The sequence below is a fragment of the Thalia democratica genome, unplaced genomic scaffold (assembly GCF_965202585.1).
Source record: "Thalia democratica unplaced genomic scaffold, ktThaDemo2.hap1.1 HAP1_SCAFFOLD_1215, whole genome shotgun sequence".
NCBI lineage: Eukaryota > Metazoa > Chordata > Thaliacea > Salpida > Salpidae > Thalia > Thalia democratica.
In genome coordinates, this window is record NW_028140114.1 from 1 (window position 1) to 17,439 (window position 17,439).

The 17,439-nt window shown below is 25.1% G+C and overlaps 1 protein-coding gene across 1 annotated transcript; it reads left to right on the forward strand.

The window, feature by feature from the left end:
- The first annotated feature begins 2,658 nt into the window (after window positions 1-2,658).
- On the forward strand, window positions 2,659-14,241 carry LOC145848047 (solute carrier family 28 member 3-like). Its single transcript, XM_082953803.1, has 15 exons — window positions 2,659-2,718; window positions 5,054-5,217; window positions 5,417-5,508; window positions 5,572-5,761; window positions 6,875-7,016; window positions 7,096-7,287; window positions 7,995-8,136; window positions 8,388-8,533; window positions 8,908-9,041; window positions 9,723-9,894; window positions 10,533-10,601; window positions 11,679-11,898; window positions 12,133-12,231; window positions 13,030-13,159; window positions 13,845-14,241. The coding sequence occupies exons 1-15, from the start codon at window positions 2,659-2,661 to the stop codon at window positions 13,921-13,923; spliced, it is 2,031 nt and encodes a 676-aa protein (XP_082809929.1). The 3' UTR covers window positions 13,924-14,241.
- Window positions 14,242-17,439: the final 3,198 nt, after the last annotated feature.

Here is a 17,439-nt window from a genome sequence, read left to right on the forward strand (position 1 = left end):
GAATTTCAATTTTAAAAAATCTTTTTTTTTGTATTTCAATATTTTTTGTATTTGGTTGTGTTTATAACAATTCATTATTTAGAATATCTCTCAATCTCTATTTGTATCAGTTGTAGTTAGTTCAATTAACCATTTATTGCATATTTGATAACTCTGCAATAAATTAATTTTGATAAGCATGTGAAATTTGAAAGTTATCGAATCTACAATTGAAATTTACCAGGGGCTTGTTCTGACTGGTTTTCTGTGCGACCCCTGAAGAGAACTTGAATAATCATAATAAAAAAATATTAAATATAACTTTTATTTCAAAAATCAAAAATTTATATATTATCGTTTTGTTATCGAGTAAAATTAATTTCAAATATTTGAAAAACTACGTCAAAAATGATGAAGTTTTATGAAATTTTTTAAACTATATTTAAAAAACATGTATAAATTATAAAAAAAGTTTACAATTACGAAAGTTGCACAACTTGATTAAGAAAACTGTTTTTTCAATTTTTTTTAAATTAAAAGTTTATTACAAACTTAATTGAGCAATTTTACAACTACAGAGGTTTGATTTTTAACGAGGAAACTCACATACTGTTTTTATTGTTATAACATTAGAAAAGCCTTAATTTGTTATAAAAATAGATATAAACATAATTTTTTGGCATAAAAACATTAAACTAAAAATTTCTTTAAACATCTAATGCATAAAAGAAGCTTAGATAGTTTTTTCTTTGACAAGTTAATAGATTTGTTACGTATCCTATACATACTTGTTAATATTGTATTGTTTCTGTAGTTCCTAACAAAATCTTGTAGAAAAATTTTTTTTTTACACCTTGCAGAATACTTACCTTGTAAATACAATAAGACTCAACTACTTATGAGACTTTTAAAAACATTAATGCATTTTCAACAACTTTACTAAAGTTAAAAAAAATCATCAAGTTGCTATATAAAATTTGTTAACTACATATTTTTAAATTGTAAAAGTTGCACGCAAATAATAACTGAAGCTGCACGTTTGTATACCAAAGTTGTATAACAAACTAAAGCGTATCGAAACTCTATTGTTTTCCACAATTGCTCCAGACGTACAAAACAGTTTTGCTCGACCGACCTGTCGAATAGTTCAGATTAAAATTAAACACTTGTGATTTTGTTTACGCGAAAACAATATAACGCCAAGTTTGATAGAAGACACCTTTTTTTATATTTATTTTTGGTAGTTTTTTCTCTAGGTTGTTGCTTGTAGGCTAAAACTTTTGTTCAGCAGATGTATTCTTTTATCAAATTGTTTTGAAACATTCGAAGCCAAAAAATATAAATGTTTAATGATTTAACATTTTAATTATAAACAAGCTTATAAACGCTTGCTTTTTCGTAATTTTGTTTACTATTCAGTGTAAGATGTTTTTGAAAAATAAGGTTTAAAGTTTTTTGGTATATTTATACTTCGAAACGAAATCCTATATTTTTTTAAATAATTTTTTTTAGTCTAATTATTTTTTGAAAATACTTTTTTTTTGGTGTATCTTTAAATATATCAAATTATTGCTAAAAAATATCTAAGCTTGGTTTTGAGCTGTTAAAAACGTTAAGTAATACTAGACTTCAAGTAAAATACCAACTGTAACATAAATGTGTTAGTTAAAAAGTTACACATTCAACTTTCTGTAGCAAATGTTTTTAATTTGTGCACACTTTAGAAAAATGTTGATTAGCGGTCGCGGCAAACGATTTCGTAGTAAAATTTTTGCGGTAGTATAGTAAGTTTCCTTATAAAAGCAAGTTGAAATTTTTAACGCAACACAACCAGCATCACAAGTTGTTGTAATCGTATATGTGTTTGTATAAAAGGAAAAAAATGAACTTATTTTGTTTAATTGTCGGATTGTTTGAAAGCTTTAAAAAAATCATCTTGTTGAAAATTTGTTTTCAAAACAAACTACTTAAATAAAAACATTTAGTGATAGTTTTTGTTTTAAAGCTGTGTGTAAGAAAGTTATAAAAAATAAAAAATAAGCTAGCTAGGTAAAATAGTTGTAGTGTATAAACTTTTTTTTATACTTTATTTTCCAAATTCAAAACTTATAAGTTAATGAATAACGAAGTTTTAATTGAGAGATACATAAGAAGGTTTTTTTATTAATAGTCGACACTTCCTTGTATTTTTTTTCATTTTTTATCTTAAACTTTATGAACTTTAGTTTTTCAATTAAAAATGATAACAAATAGCACAAAAAGAGATATATAATATATGAAACAATCGAGTTTTTGTTTAGTAAAGTGTAACAAAAAAAATAAATTAGATTTTAAACTATTATTCTGTTTAATTCGACTATTATTATTATTTTCTGTGTATGTAGACAGTTATTTTGTTTGGCTAAAAATAGTTTGTAGTTAAGATAGAAATACTTGATAAAATACGTAAATTTAACTTTACTAAAAATTTTTTTAGTTTGTTAAAGCTTTAAAAGGAATACCGTATAAAAGAATATATTAAGTATATCAGATTAAGTTACTATCAATTGTTTTTTTTTTCTTTTTTTTTACAAAAACCTATTTGTGAAAAACTATTAATTTATTTTAAGATATATGATAAATATTTTTATGCATATTTTTAAAATTCTAGCAGTTCTTAAAAACATATTAATTAAGAACATGAGTGAAAAAAGTCGTGAAGGTGAAAAACTTCTAAATGGAAAAAGCTCAAATGAAAAGGTTTGTTTGATTGATACAAAAGTTAATTAGCCTTTGAACAGTAAAAAGTTTTGACCTATATAAGATTTACGCATGACTTAACTGTTTCTAAAACAACAAAAAAACACGTTGTTTATAAAAAGTTTCTATCTAGGAGAACCAAGTAATAAGAAAGTTTGTGAACTAAAACAAAGTTTATGTATACAAAAAAAAAAAAAACAGTATAGCTCTTCAAAATACTTTTTCAAAAGTTCCAAAACTTAAGTTTTCTTTTAGAAATTGTGTTTTTGTTTGATGTATTTAGGGTATACAACAGTGGCGTAGCGTGGTACTTTAGTCAGGGGGTGCGCAATTTTTTTTCTCAAAAAACTTCTAAATTAAAACTTTTGTAACTAGCTATAAAAAATCTTTTTATAAGTAATATAATTGAAATAAATTTATTAAGTAAAATAAGTTCGTTAACTGTTTTACAAAATATTTATATATTACAAAATTAAACAATTAAATAAAAGTATAAATTTCATTAGAATTACTTATACTTGCAAAAATGTAAACTTACTAAATAAAAATTGTTTTTATAACTTATAGTAAACTTTATACCTTTAAAAATTAATATATTCAATAAAACGAAAGTATCTGTTTTATTTACGAAAAAATATCAATCTCTTTAATATACAATACAACAGTGATAACAACACCTCATTGCACATAATTTTAATAAAGTTACACAGAAGTTAAAATAGACCAACTTTATAACTGCTATTACAGTTTATTACAACTTTGTAAAATAGTTAAAAGTATACTTTTTAAATTCAATTCACTTGATTGTATTTGTTTAAAATAAAAATCACAAACGAAGTCTATTTCTCATAGGCCGACACGCTTATCTTGTATGTTTACAAAAATAAAGTTCAGAAAACTAGCAGTAGTCTTAACAATGTGGCATAAATAAAAAATTGTAAAATTGTTTAATTTTTCTTTAAGCGAGACGTATTTTTGTAAAATTTTTGTAGAAAAATAATCTGCCATAAGGTTATACTACAGCGGTGAGCTATATTAATTGCGTACTTTTTGAGTCTAAATTCTTATGAAGTTAATGAACTTATAAAATTTTTCCTTATGGAGTTTTTCATCAACATCGGTGCGCATTTGCAATTACGCACCGAATCAGTATATTGAGTAATAACATGTACTTTCCTAACTTGTCACTAATTGGTATTCAAAATTTCGTTTAACTTTTTGAATACTAGATAAACATAGTTGAAAAAAGGCAAATTAAGCAGAAAAAATAAACTATAAAGGATAAAGGTATTACATTATTTTTTTTACATTTTTATTTTTTGGGTGGCACGCATGCGCCAGTGTCCCTCCCCACGCTACGCCCCTGGTATACAAGTAGTTCTTAGCATAGCAATTTTCGTGATTAAAATTCGAAAGTCTAATACTAATGCAGTACATTTAAAATTTTTTTATATTTTCTGTTATTTTTAACAACTTTCTATCGTAAAATATGAAATAAAAGGGATGAATTTAACAAACATTCACAAATTTTCAAACGTTAAAACGATCGTAGAAAATAAATAGAACAGCATACATTAAAATGTAAAAAGATCATTTATAAAGTATATAAAACCTAATTGAAAAGAGAAATAAATTCTTGAAGTGTTTAGAAATAAACATAGGTTAAATTTGATTTACACTTAAAAAGATTAGCCTAGTATTTTTGTATAAAAAAAAGTTTTTTTATGTAATTAATTGTCTTAACCTCTGTGCGTAGTTTGTATATGATTATCATTTAAGTTTAGAAAAGACTGTTTACACTTTTTTTATCTTTTTATAGAACACTGAGAAACAAGGAATAATAATTTAACCTTATTTAAAGTTTTAAACAATCTTAGAAAAAATATATTTCAAACCACAAAAAAAAGTAGTATTACCAACAATTAAAAAAAAAAGAAAAAAGAATTAGTTAATATTTTAGTTTTCCTTAAACTTAAAAAATATTAAAAAATATGAAAATAAGATAAAATGGTTATCAATTTTTTAAACTAACAAATGGAGCAGTAACTTTATCAGTTTTTTGGTTTTGTTTTTTTAGTGGGAAAACCTCTAATTTTTTTATTTAAGCTCTATTAAACATTAAAAACTTAAAAATAAAGAATATTTTTCTTCTGATATAAAAACTGCAATTATAATGGAATAACTTGTAAATGAAGTAAATGAAAATTTGGAATCAGACGATTTCTTAAAAGTATTCCTGAACTTTAGTAAGTAAATCTTAAATCATATTTTAATTTACTAAACCTATGTGTTTAAAATATCTAAATTTAAAAGTCCTGTACAAAATTTTTCACAGAAAAAGGAAGATGAAGTCATTGCAATTGAATTAGAAGAAATTGAAGTAAATAAAAGAGAAAACTCAAAAACAGAAAATGAGTTGAATAAAACAGAAGACAGCTCCAGTCAGTTTGATGAGTCGGAACTTGAAGACCTAGACATTGATGAATTAGATTGCATAAAGTATGGTTCTACTGTTTTAAAATCCTTCTCTAAAATTTTCAAAAGTACGGTAATGTCTGCAAACATGAGTAAAAAATAAAAATAAAACATTATGAGATTCACATTAACTTGAAAGCTTTGTCGTACTGCACACACAAGTGTTAATTTATTTTATTTATTACTATTTATTTATAATTTATTTTGACCGCCTTTATTTCAGATGCATAGTAAATGTTTTAGACAAACTAAAAACCGCAATTACCAAAAACAATAAAACATTGGGACGAGTGTTGAAGTTTGCAGCTGCCATTGGTAAGTAGGACAGTTTTTTAAATACCTTTTTAATGTATTTAGCATTTGGTAGTTTGTTTTCAGGTCTGCTAGTTTATACGATGCTAGCTCTGATCAGAAGCGTTTCTGAGGCACTGCCATTGCTCGTAGTTGTGATTTTAGTTTCATTGGGCGTTGTCAGTAAGTTGGTTGGAAAAAAGTGTGGTGGTAAAATTAGTAAGGTTACCGAACCTGCTGCTGGGAAGATTAAAAAGTTTTCTCCATACCTGAAGTGGTGAGTTTGTTACTAAGTTCACAAATTGAGTAGTATAATGAATTAAAAAAAAGTAAATATCAAAAAGTTTGAACTACTTTACACGATTTAAATAAATGAAAAACATTGTTACTTGTTATTTGAAACTATAACATATATTAATTGAAAACCTTTCAAAGTATTAATTTAAGCGTTTGCTAATAAAGATCTTAGCTAAACAAGTTCGCTGGAATATATAACAACAAATTTAAACAGTATTCTTTCTTTATTACACTAAGACATTTTTCTGTATGTTAACGGGTTAAGACACTTCAATGGGGCTCTGTGAAAAATAGATAAAGAATGGAAAAAATAGAGACTAAAGTAGGTATATATTTGTGTTTATTAAAGATAAAAATAAATACTATAGATTATAGTAGATTAATGGTTAATAACAGATACAATACAATGTTAAATCCGACTGTTATAAAACTACATAATATATGTATTTATTAAGTCTAAATTAGGTAAAGTAAAGTAAAATACAATACAAAATAAAAAATCATTATTCAAAGCAACTCACATTAAGATCAAGAAATACTGATTCAAAATATTTAATCGTTGCTAGAAATTCAAAAAAACATCCAATAATTACCACACAATAATATGTTCTAATACATTAACTTAAAACAAGTCATTTATTTTACACTAAAAACTAAATAATTTATTCTTTATGCTTGCAAAAAGTACTAAGTCACTTTAATTTAAAATTACTTTTTACAATTTTCTGAAGAACAATAAATAATTTATTGTGAATGAAAAGAAGTAAAACAACAAACATTAATTACAGAATTAATAAACTAATCAATAGCTTTAAGTAATTTAATCTATTGAAACTTGGCATAATATATATTTATAGAATGTTTGTAATGGTTAAATTTGAATTATAGTATAAATAAAGTTAGATAAAACTTAAAAAAACAAATTAAAACTTTAATTTTAAATCAAACCACTAAAAACTAAAATTGTTATTAAGCATTCAGGTCATTGTGGTCAGGGCTTTGAATGCTTAATAACAACTTTAATTTTTAGTGCTTTGTTCATCTGAAATTTTTTATTTTAATTTAAATTTTTTGACCATTATGTTCTACACAGGGCTTTCTACGCATCGATGTTGATATTATTCGTAACTTGGATCGTAGTGGATACAGCCGGTAAACCGAAAAACCTCATTTCACTACTTGGATATTTCACCATTCTGTTCTTATTCTTTGTCACTTCAAAACACCCGACAAAGGTGTTGTAAAAAATATAATTGGCAAACTTTTTTTGTCAAATAAAGTAGTAACTTTTATTTATTTAACAAAAACTTGTAGGTAAACTGGAGAACAGTTGTGTTTGGCAGCTTGCTCCAAATAAGTTTCGGTTTGTTGATACTACGAACCGATTTCGGGTTTCAAGCGTTTAGCTGGCTTGGTGAATTAGTGACAAGTTTTATTAATTTTGTTGATCACGGAGCCGCTTTCTTGTTTGGAGACGGTTTCAGAGAACACTTTTTTGCTTTCAAGGTAAAATAAACTTTTGGTATATTTTATTTTTTTTGTAGAAAATAAAATACGCAGTTTTGTTAGAATTTTAAGTTTGACTTAAGTGTAATATAAATTTTTTTAAGTTTTAAAGTCGCATAAGTTTTGTTTATTTATAGAATAGGATCATATTCAAAGTTAAGTAAAGGTTAACAAAGAAATGAGTTGATATACATAGTTTTAAAACTTATAGAAAATGTATAAACATAAAACATAAATAAAAAAAACTAATAGTAATAAAATTAAGAAATTTTCAACTTTTTACTGCGTTTGAACAACTTACTACTGTTACAAATTAAAAGTAATATTTAAAAGAGTTGATCAAAAATGTAATTTAGTAGATGTATGCTTGAGAAGCAATTTAAAATATGCTTAACTTTGTAGTACTTTCTAAGTATACTTTTAAAACATGTTTGCCAAAACATTTGAACTTTTTGTTATTAAGGAAAAGTAAATAACATAGTTAATCACAAACAGATTATTAATTTATCATAAAAACTATTTAGTATTACTATCTAAAAGAGTTTGTTGGCAACCCATTACCAAAATGTATATAAACATGTACAAAAGGTAACATGCTTTTGTTAGCAGTATTGAACATAATAAAAAAGTTTTCCTTTTAAAAATCTTACTATAAGAAATACATTTATAAAAAGCTGAAACTTACAAACACATTTAAATTTCAACAGGCCTTGCCAATAGTGATATACTTAAGCGCGGTAATTTCGGTTTTGTATCATTACGGTGCGATGCAATGGATAATTATGCACGTGGCTAGGGTCATGCAAGTTCTTATGAAAACATCTGCCACAGAATCAATGGTGGCAGCCGGTTTGATTTGAAATATTTAATTGCGGCATTTAAAATTTGTCATAGTTTTAAAATTTATTTTCAGGCTTTTTCTTGAACAAATTATTCCTTATTTCACGTGTTTAGATTTTTGTAAAATTTTGAATCAAGTTTAAGCTTGTATTAACGTCAAACGTTACCTGTTGGTTAAAATAGAGTAGAAAATTAAAAATACAAAAATACTATAGTACTTACAGAAAGTAATATTAATAATAGTATATACCAAATATCAGGAAACATTTTTATTGGACTGACGGAGTCTCCATTGCTGGTTCTTCCTTTCATAAACGAATTGACAAGTTCGGAAATATTTTCCATGATGGTTTGCGGGTTTGGATCGATTGCAGGAACTGTCTTAGGAGCGTTACTTGGATTCGGAGTAAGTAAAAAAATTAAAACAACCTAAGTTCATATACAATCTATCAATGTGTCTAATTTTTAGCATAACCTTTAAACAAAATATTTTAAAAGTCAAAAGAAACACTTTTTCGAGCGTATAAAATAACCATTAAACCTTGTAAAAATAAAGACTTATGTTTCTTTCATCGTACTTTATTTGTTTTTATAAAAACAATATTGTTTATATTTAACTTAAAATTATTAAATAAAATTTTTTTAAATAAATATTTAAAAATGCTTAACCACAAATTAAGTTATTTAAATGGTTTTCAGCTTATACAACCAGTTTTAAAATACTACTGCAATTTTCCCGTAATACTTTTATAACATAGTTTAAACCAATTTTTTCTTAAGATAGAAGCCCCCTATTTGATAACAGCGTGTATTATGGCGGCTCCTTGCGGCCTGTTTCTTTCAAAACTTCAGTTTCCAGAAACTAAAAAATCGAAATACGCCCACTGGAAAGACATAAAGAGCAAAAAGATAAGGTTTGATGTTTGATATTATTACAATAAAAAATTATTTATGACAAATTTCTGATGTTATCTTTACAAACCGGTGTATTGTCTTAAGACTGTTTTAAAACCCGACCGATTACATCAGTCATTTTTTTTTGATATTTTTGTTGATTATTTATTGAACTGATTTATTAGCTTATACCAATTGAAACGTTTGTTCTAATATTTTATACTGGATAATATTTTGATAAAAACTAAACAAAAGTATAAAACTACTCTGCTAGTTACATAAACTGTTACATATACTGTCTAAAAGCTGTTATAGTTATTTTTGATATTAAATTCTTAAAGTTAAAGTAATGCTTCTTTTTAGGTTTTAGCAAAAAAAAGTAAACGTAGTTTTAAGTTGAAACAGTTAAGAATTTAAAACCAGTTAATTAAACTAAGGAATTATATTCAGTAAAATAATTTGGAGCTGGTGTTTTGTAACAGTTTAGCTGTGTAAGTTTTTAAAAACTGTTAATTAAAACATTTAAATACCTTAGTTTTCACGTTTGGGAAAACAGAAGTTAACACCTGATTAGTGGAATGTATGTGAATTCCACACAATCTGGAATATAGCCAATTTTATTTAGTATTTGTTTTATACGATAGTTATTTTGATCAACCTCATTTCAATTAGTTGACAATATAATCACTTTTTGACACCAGTGGTAAGGAATTCAATGTGATATCAGCAGCTATGAGCGGCGTACAAACTGCAATTCCTTTGGTATTGTGCATCGGAGCGTCAATCATTGCAGTCATTAGCATCGTTGCTGCAATTAACGCAATGCTCAGCTGGTTTGGAAGTCTTATGGGTTTTCCACAGCTAAGTTTTCAAGTAAATTATTATATTTTTAACCAATCTTAAATTTCTATGATGGTAAATTATTACTATAAAAAATTAGCTTCATTAGCACTGTAAGAGTTAATAATTTATTAGAACAATAGCAACACTTGATTTTTTAACATGGAATTTTGTTAGGTATAATATAAAATTGACAAGCGTGTTTTTTATTTTACAATCAAGCACTAAAAAACAGTACAAAAGTATTAAGTTTGAAATAAAAAACAACGTTTCCACAGCACTAGTCTTAATTGATATAGCATTAACTTACAGTTTTCAGATAGTTGTATTCATAAAAGGTTCTTAAAAGTTGTAAGTTTTTTTTTATACTAGAGCAACAATTGCTTAAACATAATAAACAAAACCAGAGTTCCACCTTCTTTTAATTATACTTGGTTGTTATTGAAACAAGTCATAGAGTAATTTTAGAGCTTTTAATTTGTTTTAAATTACAAAATTCTGTACTTATAAGTATTGTTTTAAGTAAAAGACATTTTCGTGTAAATATATGACAAATGTTTTAACTAAAAGTTAAGTATTAAACGTCAAACGAAAGAAAGCTATGTATTGCTGCAATTAAGTTAAAATATAACTTTATAGTTATCTTCTTACTTTAAATTTTTGTTTTTCAGCTGATATCTTCTTATGTGTTCTACCCAGTTACATTTATTATGGGAATCGATTCTGTTGATTGTTTTAAGGTTAGTCATTTACTTGGTATTAAAAAGAACTTCACATATAATTTCATTTGAATTTAGTATTATAAGCTACAATGAAATTATAAACAGCTTTTGTTTTTTTCTTAAAGTAATTACTTTAAAAAAATTTACTCAGCTCATACTTTATTACCTTATTAATGAGAACAAAAACTTCTTTTAAAAAGCTTGACTACCGCATGTGTTATAAAAATTTGGTTAACTTATATAAGAAATATATATACTTTATCTAAAATGAAAAATTGAACAGAACAAACAATTATTTTATGTATCTTATTGCTGCAATCATCAGCTGTTCGAATTAGAAATAAAGACTCAAATGTACTGTGCAAAAGGAGTAAACAAACTACACAAAAGAAAAATGCCATAATACATTTATATTAGTTTGTATAATTTTCACAACTATTCAAAAATATAACTTTAAGCGTTTGTTAACAACGATCCGAGCGAAACAAGTTCACTGGAATAGATAATAATAACAAATTCAAACAGTTGTCTTTTTTTATTACACTAACACATACTTCTGTGTGTTAACGGGTTAACACACTTCAACGGAGCTATGAAAATAAAAAAAGATTACTGTTTAATTTGTTATTATTATAATTTCTATAGTCATTTTTTTTTGAGGTTTTATAGTTGTTAAATGTTAATTTCGAGCGAAGTTAGAATTATGCACTAATACACCGTAACCAAAGTTTAAACTATTTTTAAATGTTTTTTTGTGTAACTTGTTCACTCCTGGAGTGTTCATTTGAGTGTTTCTTATTTTTCAAATAGCTGATAATCGTGGCATAAGCTACATGAAACAACTAATCTATTTTTCTAATCTTCGATTTAGAACAAAGTACCCAAAAGCCTTACAAATGGGCTGAGTAAAGATTCATTCAGTTATAAAACTTTAATTCTATTGAGTAAATTATTACGAAACACTTAAAACCTATTAAAAAAAAAGTCTGTCATTTATATATTATAGAGTAAGATATAAATATTGAAATGTTCGTTTTTGTTATGTATCCATTGTTAAGCTGTGTGTGCTGCAATACTTTGTATACATTATAACAGGCAGCTGAGTTGATCGGCACAAAAATATTTCTCAATGAGTTCATCGCCTACAAAGAGCTGTCTGACATGACAAAAGCTCGCGATTCAGGGACTTTCCCTAAAGTAAACAGCACGACAGGGGAACTTTTGTGGGTGGGCGAAAGAACGGAAGCAATACTGACGTACGCTTTGTGCGGTTTCGCCAACTTTGGTTCTCTCGGAAATATGGTTGCAGGATTTAGTCAGTATTGATGTTTTAAAACGCAATCTGTTTATATTTTCATATTTTTCTTAAATTATTTTATTTGCATAGTAGTTAAAATTAATGTTTTAAAAGCGGTTATGCTAATGAACCAGATTTATCAAAGAAAAACCGTGCATAGTATAAAATAGTACTAAATAGATGTTATTTAAAATGTTTGGTGATAAATAAATGCTGATAATATAAATATAAGAAATTAAGGTTACCTCACAGGTATTTTGGCTCCAAAACGTAAAGAAGTTATAGTGAGAAATGTCCTACGGGCTCTGATAGCTGGAATATTTGTGAGCATTTTGAATGCTTGTATTGCCGGTTTGATATGTTATATATTTTTGGAATTAAGTTTTTTAATATTTAATATTTGATTTGAATATATTAAGTCGTAAAATTTAAAAAAAAAGTAGACTAAGCCTTATGAATTTATAAGGATGGTTTTTCAAACTTAATATATGAGTTTTAAATGTTTGCCACTGTGATAGTGTGTATATCAGCAGAACGTCCCAGAGATTCCATGTTAGAAGAGATCAACTTGTATCAAAATTTTTTAGAAGTTGGATGGACACGGGTTTGAAAAACCATCTAATAATAGGTCATCGGCAATTGCCGAACACTTATTAAAAAATTCTGATTGCGCCAAGAATTATAATGATAGTTATTTTCTAATTATAAGTGAAGCACGTAATGATTATCATCTAAGTGTTTTAGAATCTTTATTTATAAAAACTTTTAAACCTAATTTATGCAAGCAACAATCCGTTTATAAATATAATCTTTATAAGTTATTCTGTTTGTTGTTTGTTTTATTTTTATATTTATACGTTTGCTTATCTTAGTTAAATAACTAATTAATTTATTTATAATTATGTAATTATAAACTGTTAATCTATCTTTAATTAATTTGCTTAACTGTGTTAATAAGTATTAGTATAATATTTTCTGATGAAACCTCTAACTGTTTACTTACTCAAAATTTAATTTCAAAATTAGTTGCTAACTAAAGTAATTTAATAGTGTTAGCTGAAATCAATTTTATTTGTTTGCTTAATAAAAATTTTTTTAAATGAATCATGTCTCAAATTACTACTAAATAAATTATTTCTCCAAATATAGGGTTTTTGTACGTTCCAAGACCTATAAACTGCGAAAACTTACTGCAACTAGAAAATGTAACTCAATGGAAAGTTTGCGAAGATCGTTTGTATGAGTGTTGTAATCCTTATTTCAACACTACTGTTTTGAGGTACTTTAAGTATTAAAACCTTATTGTAAAATGTTTTAATTTTTGTAGTTGTAAGCTTAGTTTTTATAAATTTACATCAGTTTAGTATTTCTTTCCAATTATACATGGAAGAGTCTTAAATTTAAAGAAAGCTTATTAAGCACTGAAGTTTGCTTTAAAAATATCATGTTAAGAATAAACAGTTTATGTTTAGCAAAAAGTATTGAAAATTTAGCTCTGTAAAGTGCTTACTTTAAATTATTATTATTTTTTACCTGGCTCAAATAAAATAAATTTGATTTCCATAATACCTATATATTTTGAGATACTTGTTTATTACATGCGAAGTCTCTGCTTTTAAAAAAGCTTATATAGAAAGACAAAATGGTTTACTAAAACTCTATTTCTAAACGTACATAAACAATACCATTTCATTAGATAGTTTTACTAAGCAAAATTAAGCGCAGTTGTTTTATAACTTTTATCTTTTAATATTCCCTTTAGCTGTGTTTAAAAATTGTGTACAGAACCAAATATATCATAAACTAGTTTGTATTCAATAGAAAATAAAGGGTCAAAATCTTTACAACTTGTATTTTAGCAATTTTCACTTGAATTATTTAAGTAATAAAATGTTTTAAGTTCAGCAAATTATATAAGAAAAAAAACAAAAACTGAATAACAAAATACTTTTAATTTTAACCAGTAACGAGACAATATCCAACAACTGCTGTATGTACCAATGGAGTCAGAATTTCACAATCGACTACAACATTACCTGCTGAAACATTTCAATCATGAAAAACTTTAATTAGAAATTTTCAACATATCATAATGACATCACACACTTTATTTTTTTACGTGTAGCTTCAGTATTAAAAAAAAACTAAAACTACATTTGAATTTGGCTGAGCTTTTATTTTAAGTACAAAATTTTGTCAAAATATTTCTTCAATTGATGTTTCTTTGCCCAAAGTTTTGTAACTAGTAAACAAAAATTTAAAATCATAAACTCAGCTTTTTCATCTTTATAAAACCGTGCAACGATTTTTTAATGAATTTAGAAGTGAAGTTGGTTTTAGAATACAAAAAAAAGTAACATATATGGTATTTTATAATTTTAATCATAATTTTATATTATTTGAGAGAAGTTTTCTATGAGTTATTTTCCAATTTTCTTAAAAGTTTTTTAGAAACAACTACTTGGTTTTTAAAGCAATTTTTAATTCAAACAACTGCTTTAACAATATTTATTTGTTTTCATTAGGTATTTTGATCAAACTTAATTATTTAAAGTGTTTTTGATTGTATTACAAACTAAAAATGTATCATTTACAATAGATAAGTTTTGTACCTAAGTATAATTTTGGTTTTTCATACTTTATTCTTTATTTTAACTTATTCAAAATACAGTTGAAACAAGTCGTTATTAAGATGCAAACGTAATAAGATAAGATATAATTGTGAAGTATATTATTTAAACATTTGTATTTAATTTACTGAGTTTTTTGTAGTAAATGGTAAATGTCTAAATGATAAACTTGTTTTTAAGCTAAGTGTTTTGGGCTCGATTAGAAAAATAAACTTTTACAGTTTACCATAAATAAAAATTTAAAACTTTAGAAAAGATTACAAAAAACTAATTTGTTTACAACACAAAACTCTAGTTTCATCCAAACTTACTCACAAGCATGACATTTGTTTCATTTCACAATTTTTCTAACTTTTACTTTATTAGTTTTCGATTAGCTTTGTTGGGATTAAATATTTAGTTTTAATGAGTTTTAATTAAATTAAATATTTAGTTTTAAAAAATATTTTTTAGTTTTGAACAAAACGTTCTTCTATAACCAATATAATTACTTTTATATTGTTTAGTTAAATAAACTAAAGAAAAAAGTAAAAAATAATGACGACCACACGCCACAAAACTCAGTTTCTGCTTGTTTGATTTTTTATAAAATGTTTTAAGGTGTTTTAAGGATTTAAATTGTTAAATATAAGTAAAAATTGTTTGCCCAAAAAGCTTAATTTTGAAAGTATACGTGTTTACAACAATAGGCTTTACACAAATAACCATGCTTACTGCACAGTCTACTGCTCAAGTTACTTAAAATCAAACAACTTTGTCAACTCGGTAAAACTTTGAAGGCTTTTTTTTCTAGTTTAATGCAAACAAATATTGAGTTAAAAATATGTATACAGATGACAGTTTTATTGCTTGTTTAAAAAAAATCAGGAACAGAAACTGTTTCATCAGTGTTTGCGTTTATTTTTACTTATATATTTTTATAATCAATCTTTTTAGTTGGTCATAATATGTGTATTTATTACATTTTAATCATTTAAAGAAAAGTCATTCTAAAAATCCTTAGTCGTTGAGCATATGACTTCGTTTAGGAAAATGTTAGTAAAACCCATAGTTTATGTTATAAGTTTGTGCAAGTTTCAGAACTGTATTTTTTTACATAGTAAAACTGTTGTATATAATTTATGTAATAGTCACATAATATATTAATTCATTTATTGAAGAAACTAATTAAATATAATTTTTTTTTTTGGCTTTGATATAATAACTTTTAAGAAGTTAAACTTCATGTACTAAGAAAACCTATATATCTCACACCTTGCTTATAATTAATGCAAAGAGTAATATTTAAGTTAAACAATGTAGCAGTTAAACAATCTTACTAAGCCACATTATTGGTTATAAAAATATATCAAGTTTTAAAAGGAAAAGTACTAATTACAAAGCTAATTAATACAAAAAAAAAAATCACAAAATATGAAAAGAACTAATGTAAGTAAGAACTGTTTTAATGATTAATTTAAAAGTTTTGACTATAGTCTTCTACTGACGCATCTTTAAAGCTATGATTAATGTACTATGTTTATAAATAACGTTTTATTGTATAATCACAGCAAACTATAAAACAAATTAAAAAAAATCTAAAAAGCAAAGAACAGCACAAGATGATTTAATTGTTTCTATTCATTCTTTTAAGCCTTCTATTTTTTTTAAAATACTTCGAGTATGAAATTTTTGAAAACAGATTAGAAAGCTTGTATATCTAAAAAAGAACATCTTTATTTTCTGCAAAAGTATTGTTTCACTATGTTTTGATAAGCGTTGGTTAGTTTTTATAGTAAACGTTAGTTGTAAAATTTAACTTTTAAATTTTATTATTTGTTAGTACATGTATTATATTTCTTTTCTAATTTTTTGAAACAAATCTATAGTTTAGTTATACTACTACAAGTTAATCATTAAAGAAAATAAGATAAAAATAAAAGAAAAAACGGAGATAATTTTAGTTTAATATCAAAACGTTTTTATGTAGTCTAAGTTTAATTTTAACACTTAGAGTAAAAAGTCAGAGTCTATAAAAATGTTTTAGACATCTTAACTATTTAAAACTATAAATAAATAAGTACAAGCCTAAGAAATTTTGTCTAAAAGATTTTAGTATAAGTTTATCGAAACTTTTGAGTTTTTAAAAGTTGAGAAATCCATTCAAGTTATTGTTAGTATTTTAAAGTACAATTATTTTTATAAACTTTATACTAAAAAACAGCATATTTAGTAAAAATAAAGTTATAATAAAATTACACGAGTAAGCTTTGTACATAATAAAGAATAGAAAACGGTAGATGCTTTAAAAAAAATTTATTCAGCTAAGCACTGGTAAAATAGATAGGTATAAACAAAAATATTTGAAGATTAAAACTTTTAATGATTGAAATCTTTCAGCAGGTGATATTGTAGTCGATTGTGAAATTCTGACTCCATTGATACATACAGCAGCTGTTAGAGATAGTTTCGTTACTGGTTAAAGTTAAAAGTATTTTTTTTAAAAGTTTATATACTTAAGTTTGTATTACTTTGTTTGTTTTACAGCGTTTAATTTAAAATAAACTTGTTATCTTTGTTAGTTAAAAAGATTAAAGTAAAGTACAAAATCTTAAAAAATTCAACGGTTTTTCTCAAAAAAAAAAAAAAGGTTTTCAACAACTGTCGCCACAATTTCTTAAACATGACAAAAAATATGTTTTAAATTAAAAAATAAATAAACTGTCTACGTTTTGCTTATTAAAAATATTCAGAAAAAATAATTCTATTTCAGTAAAGGATGCTAAATGGAGGTTCAGCAAACTTTTTCATTTAAGTTTTAGAAAAGTAGATATTTGCATACATTTCAAAGATGTGTTAAAGTTTGTTTTTAAAACAAAAAAAAAACGTTGATGGCAATTAATTTATAGTCTTAATTTTGATAAAATACTAAGTTAAAATTTAACACTTG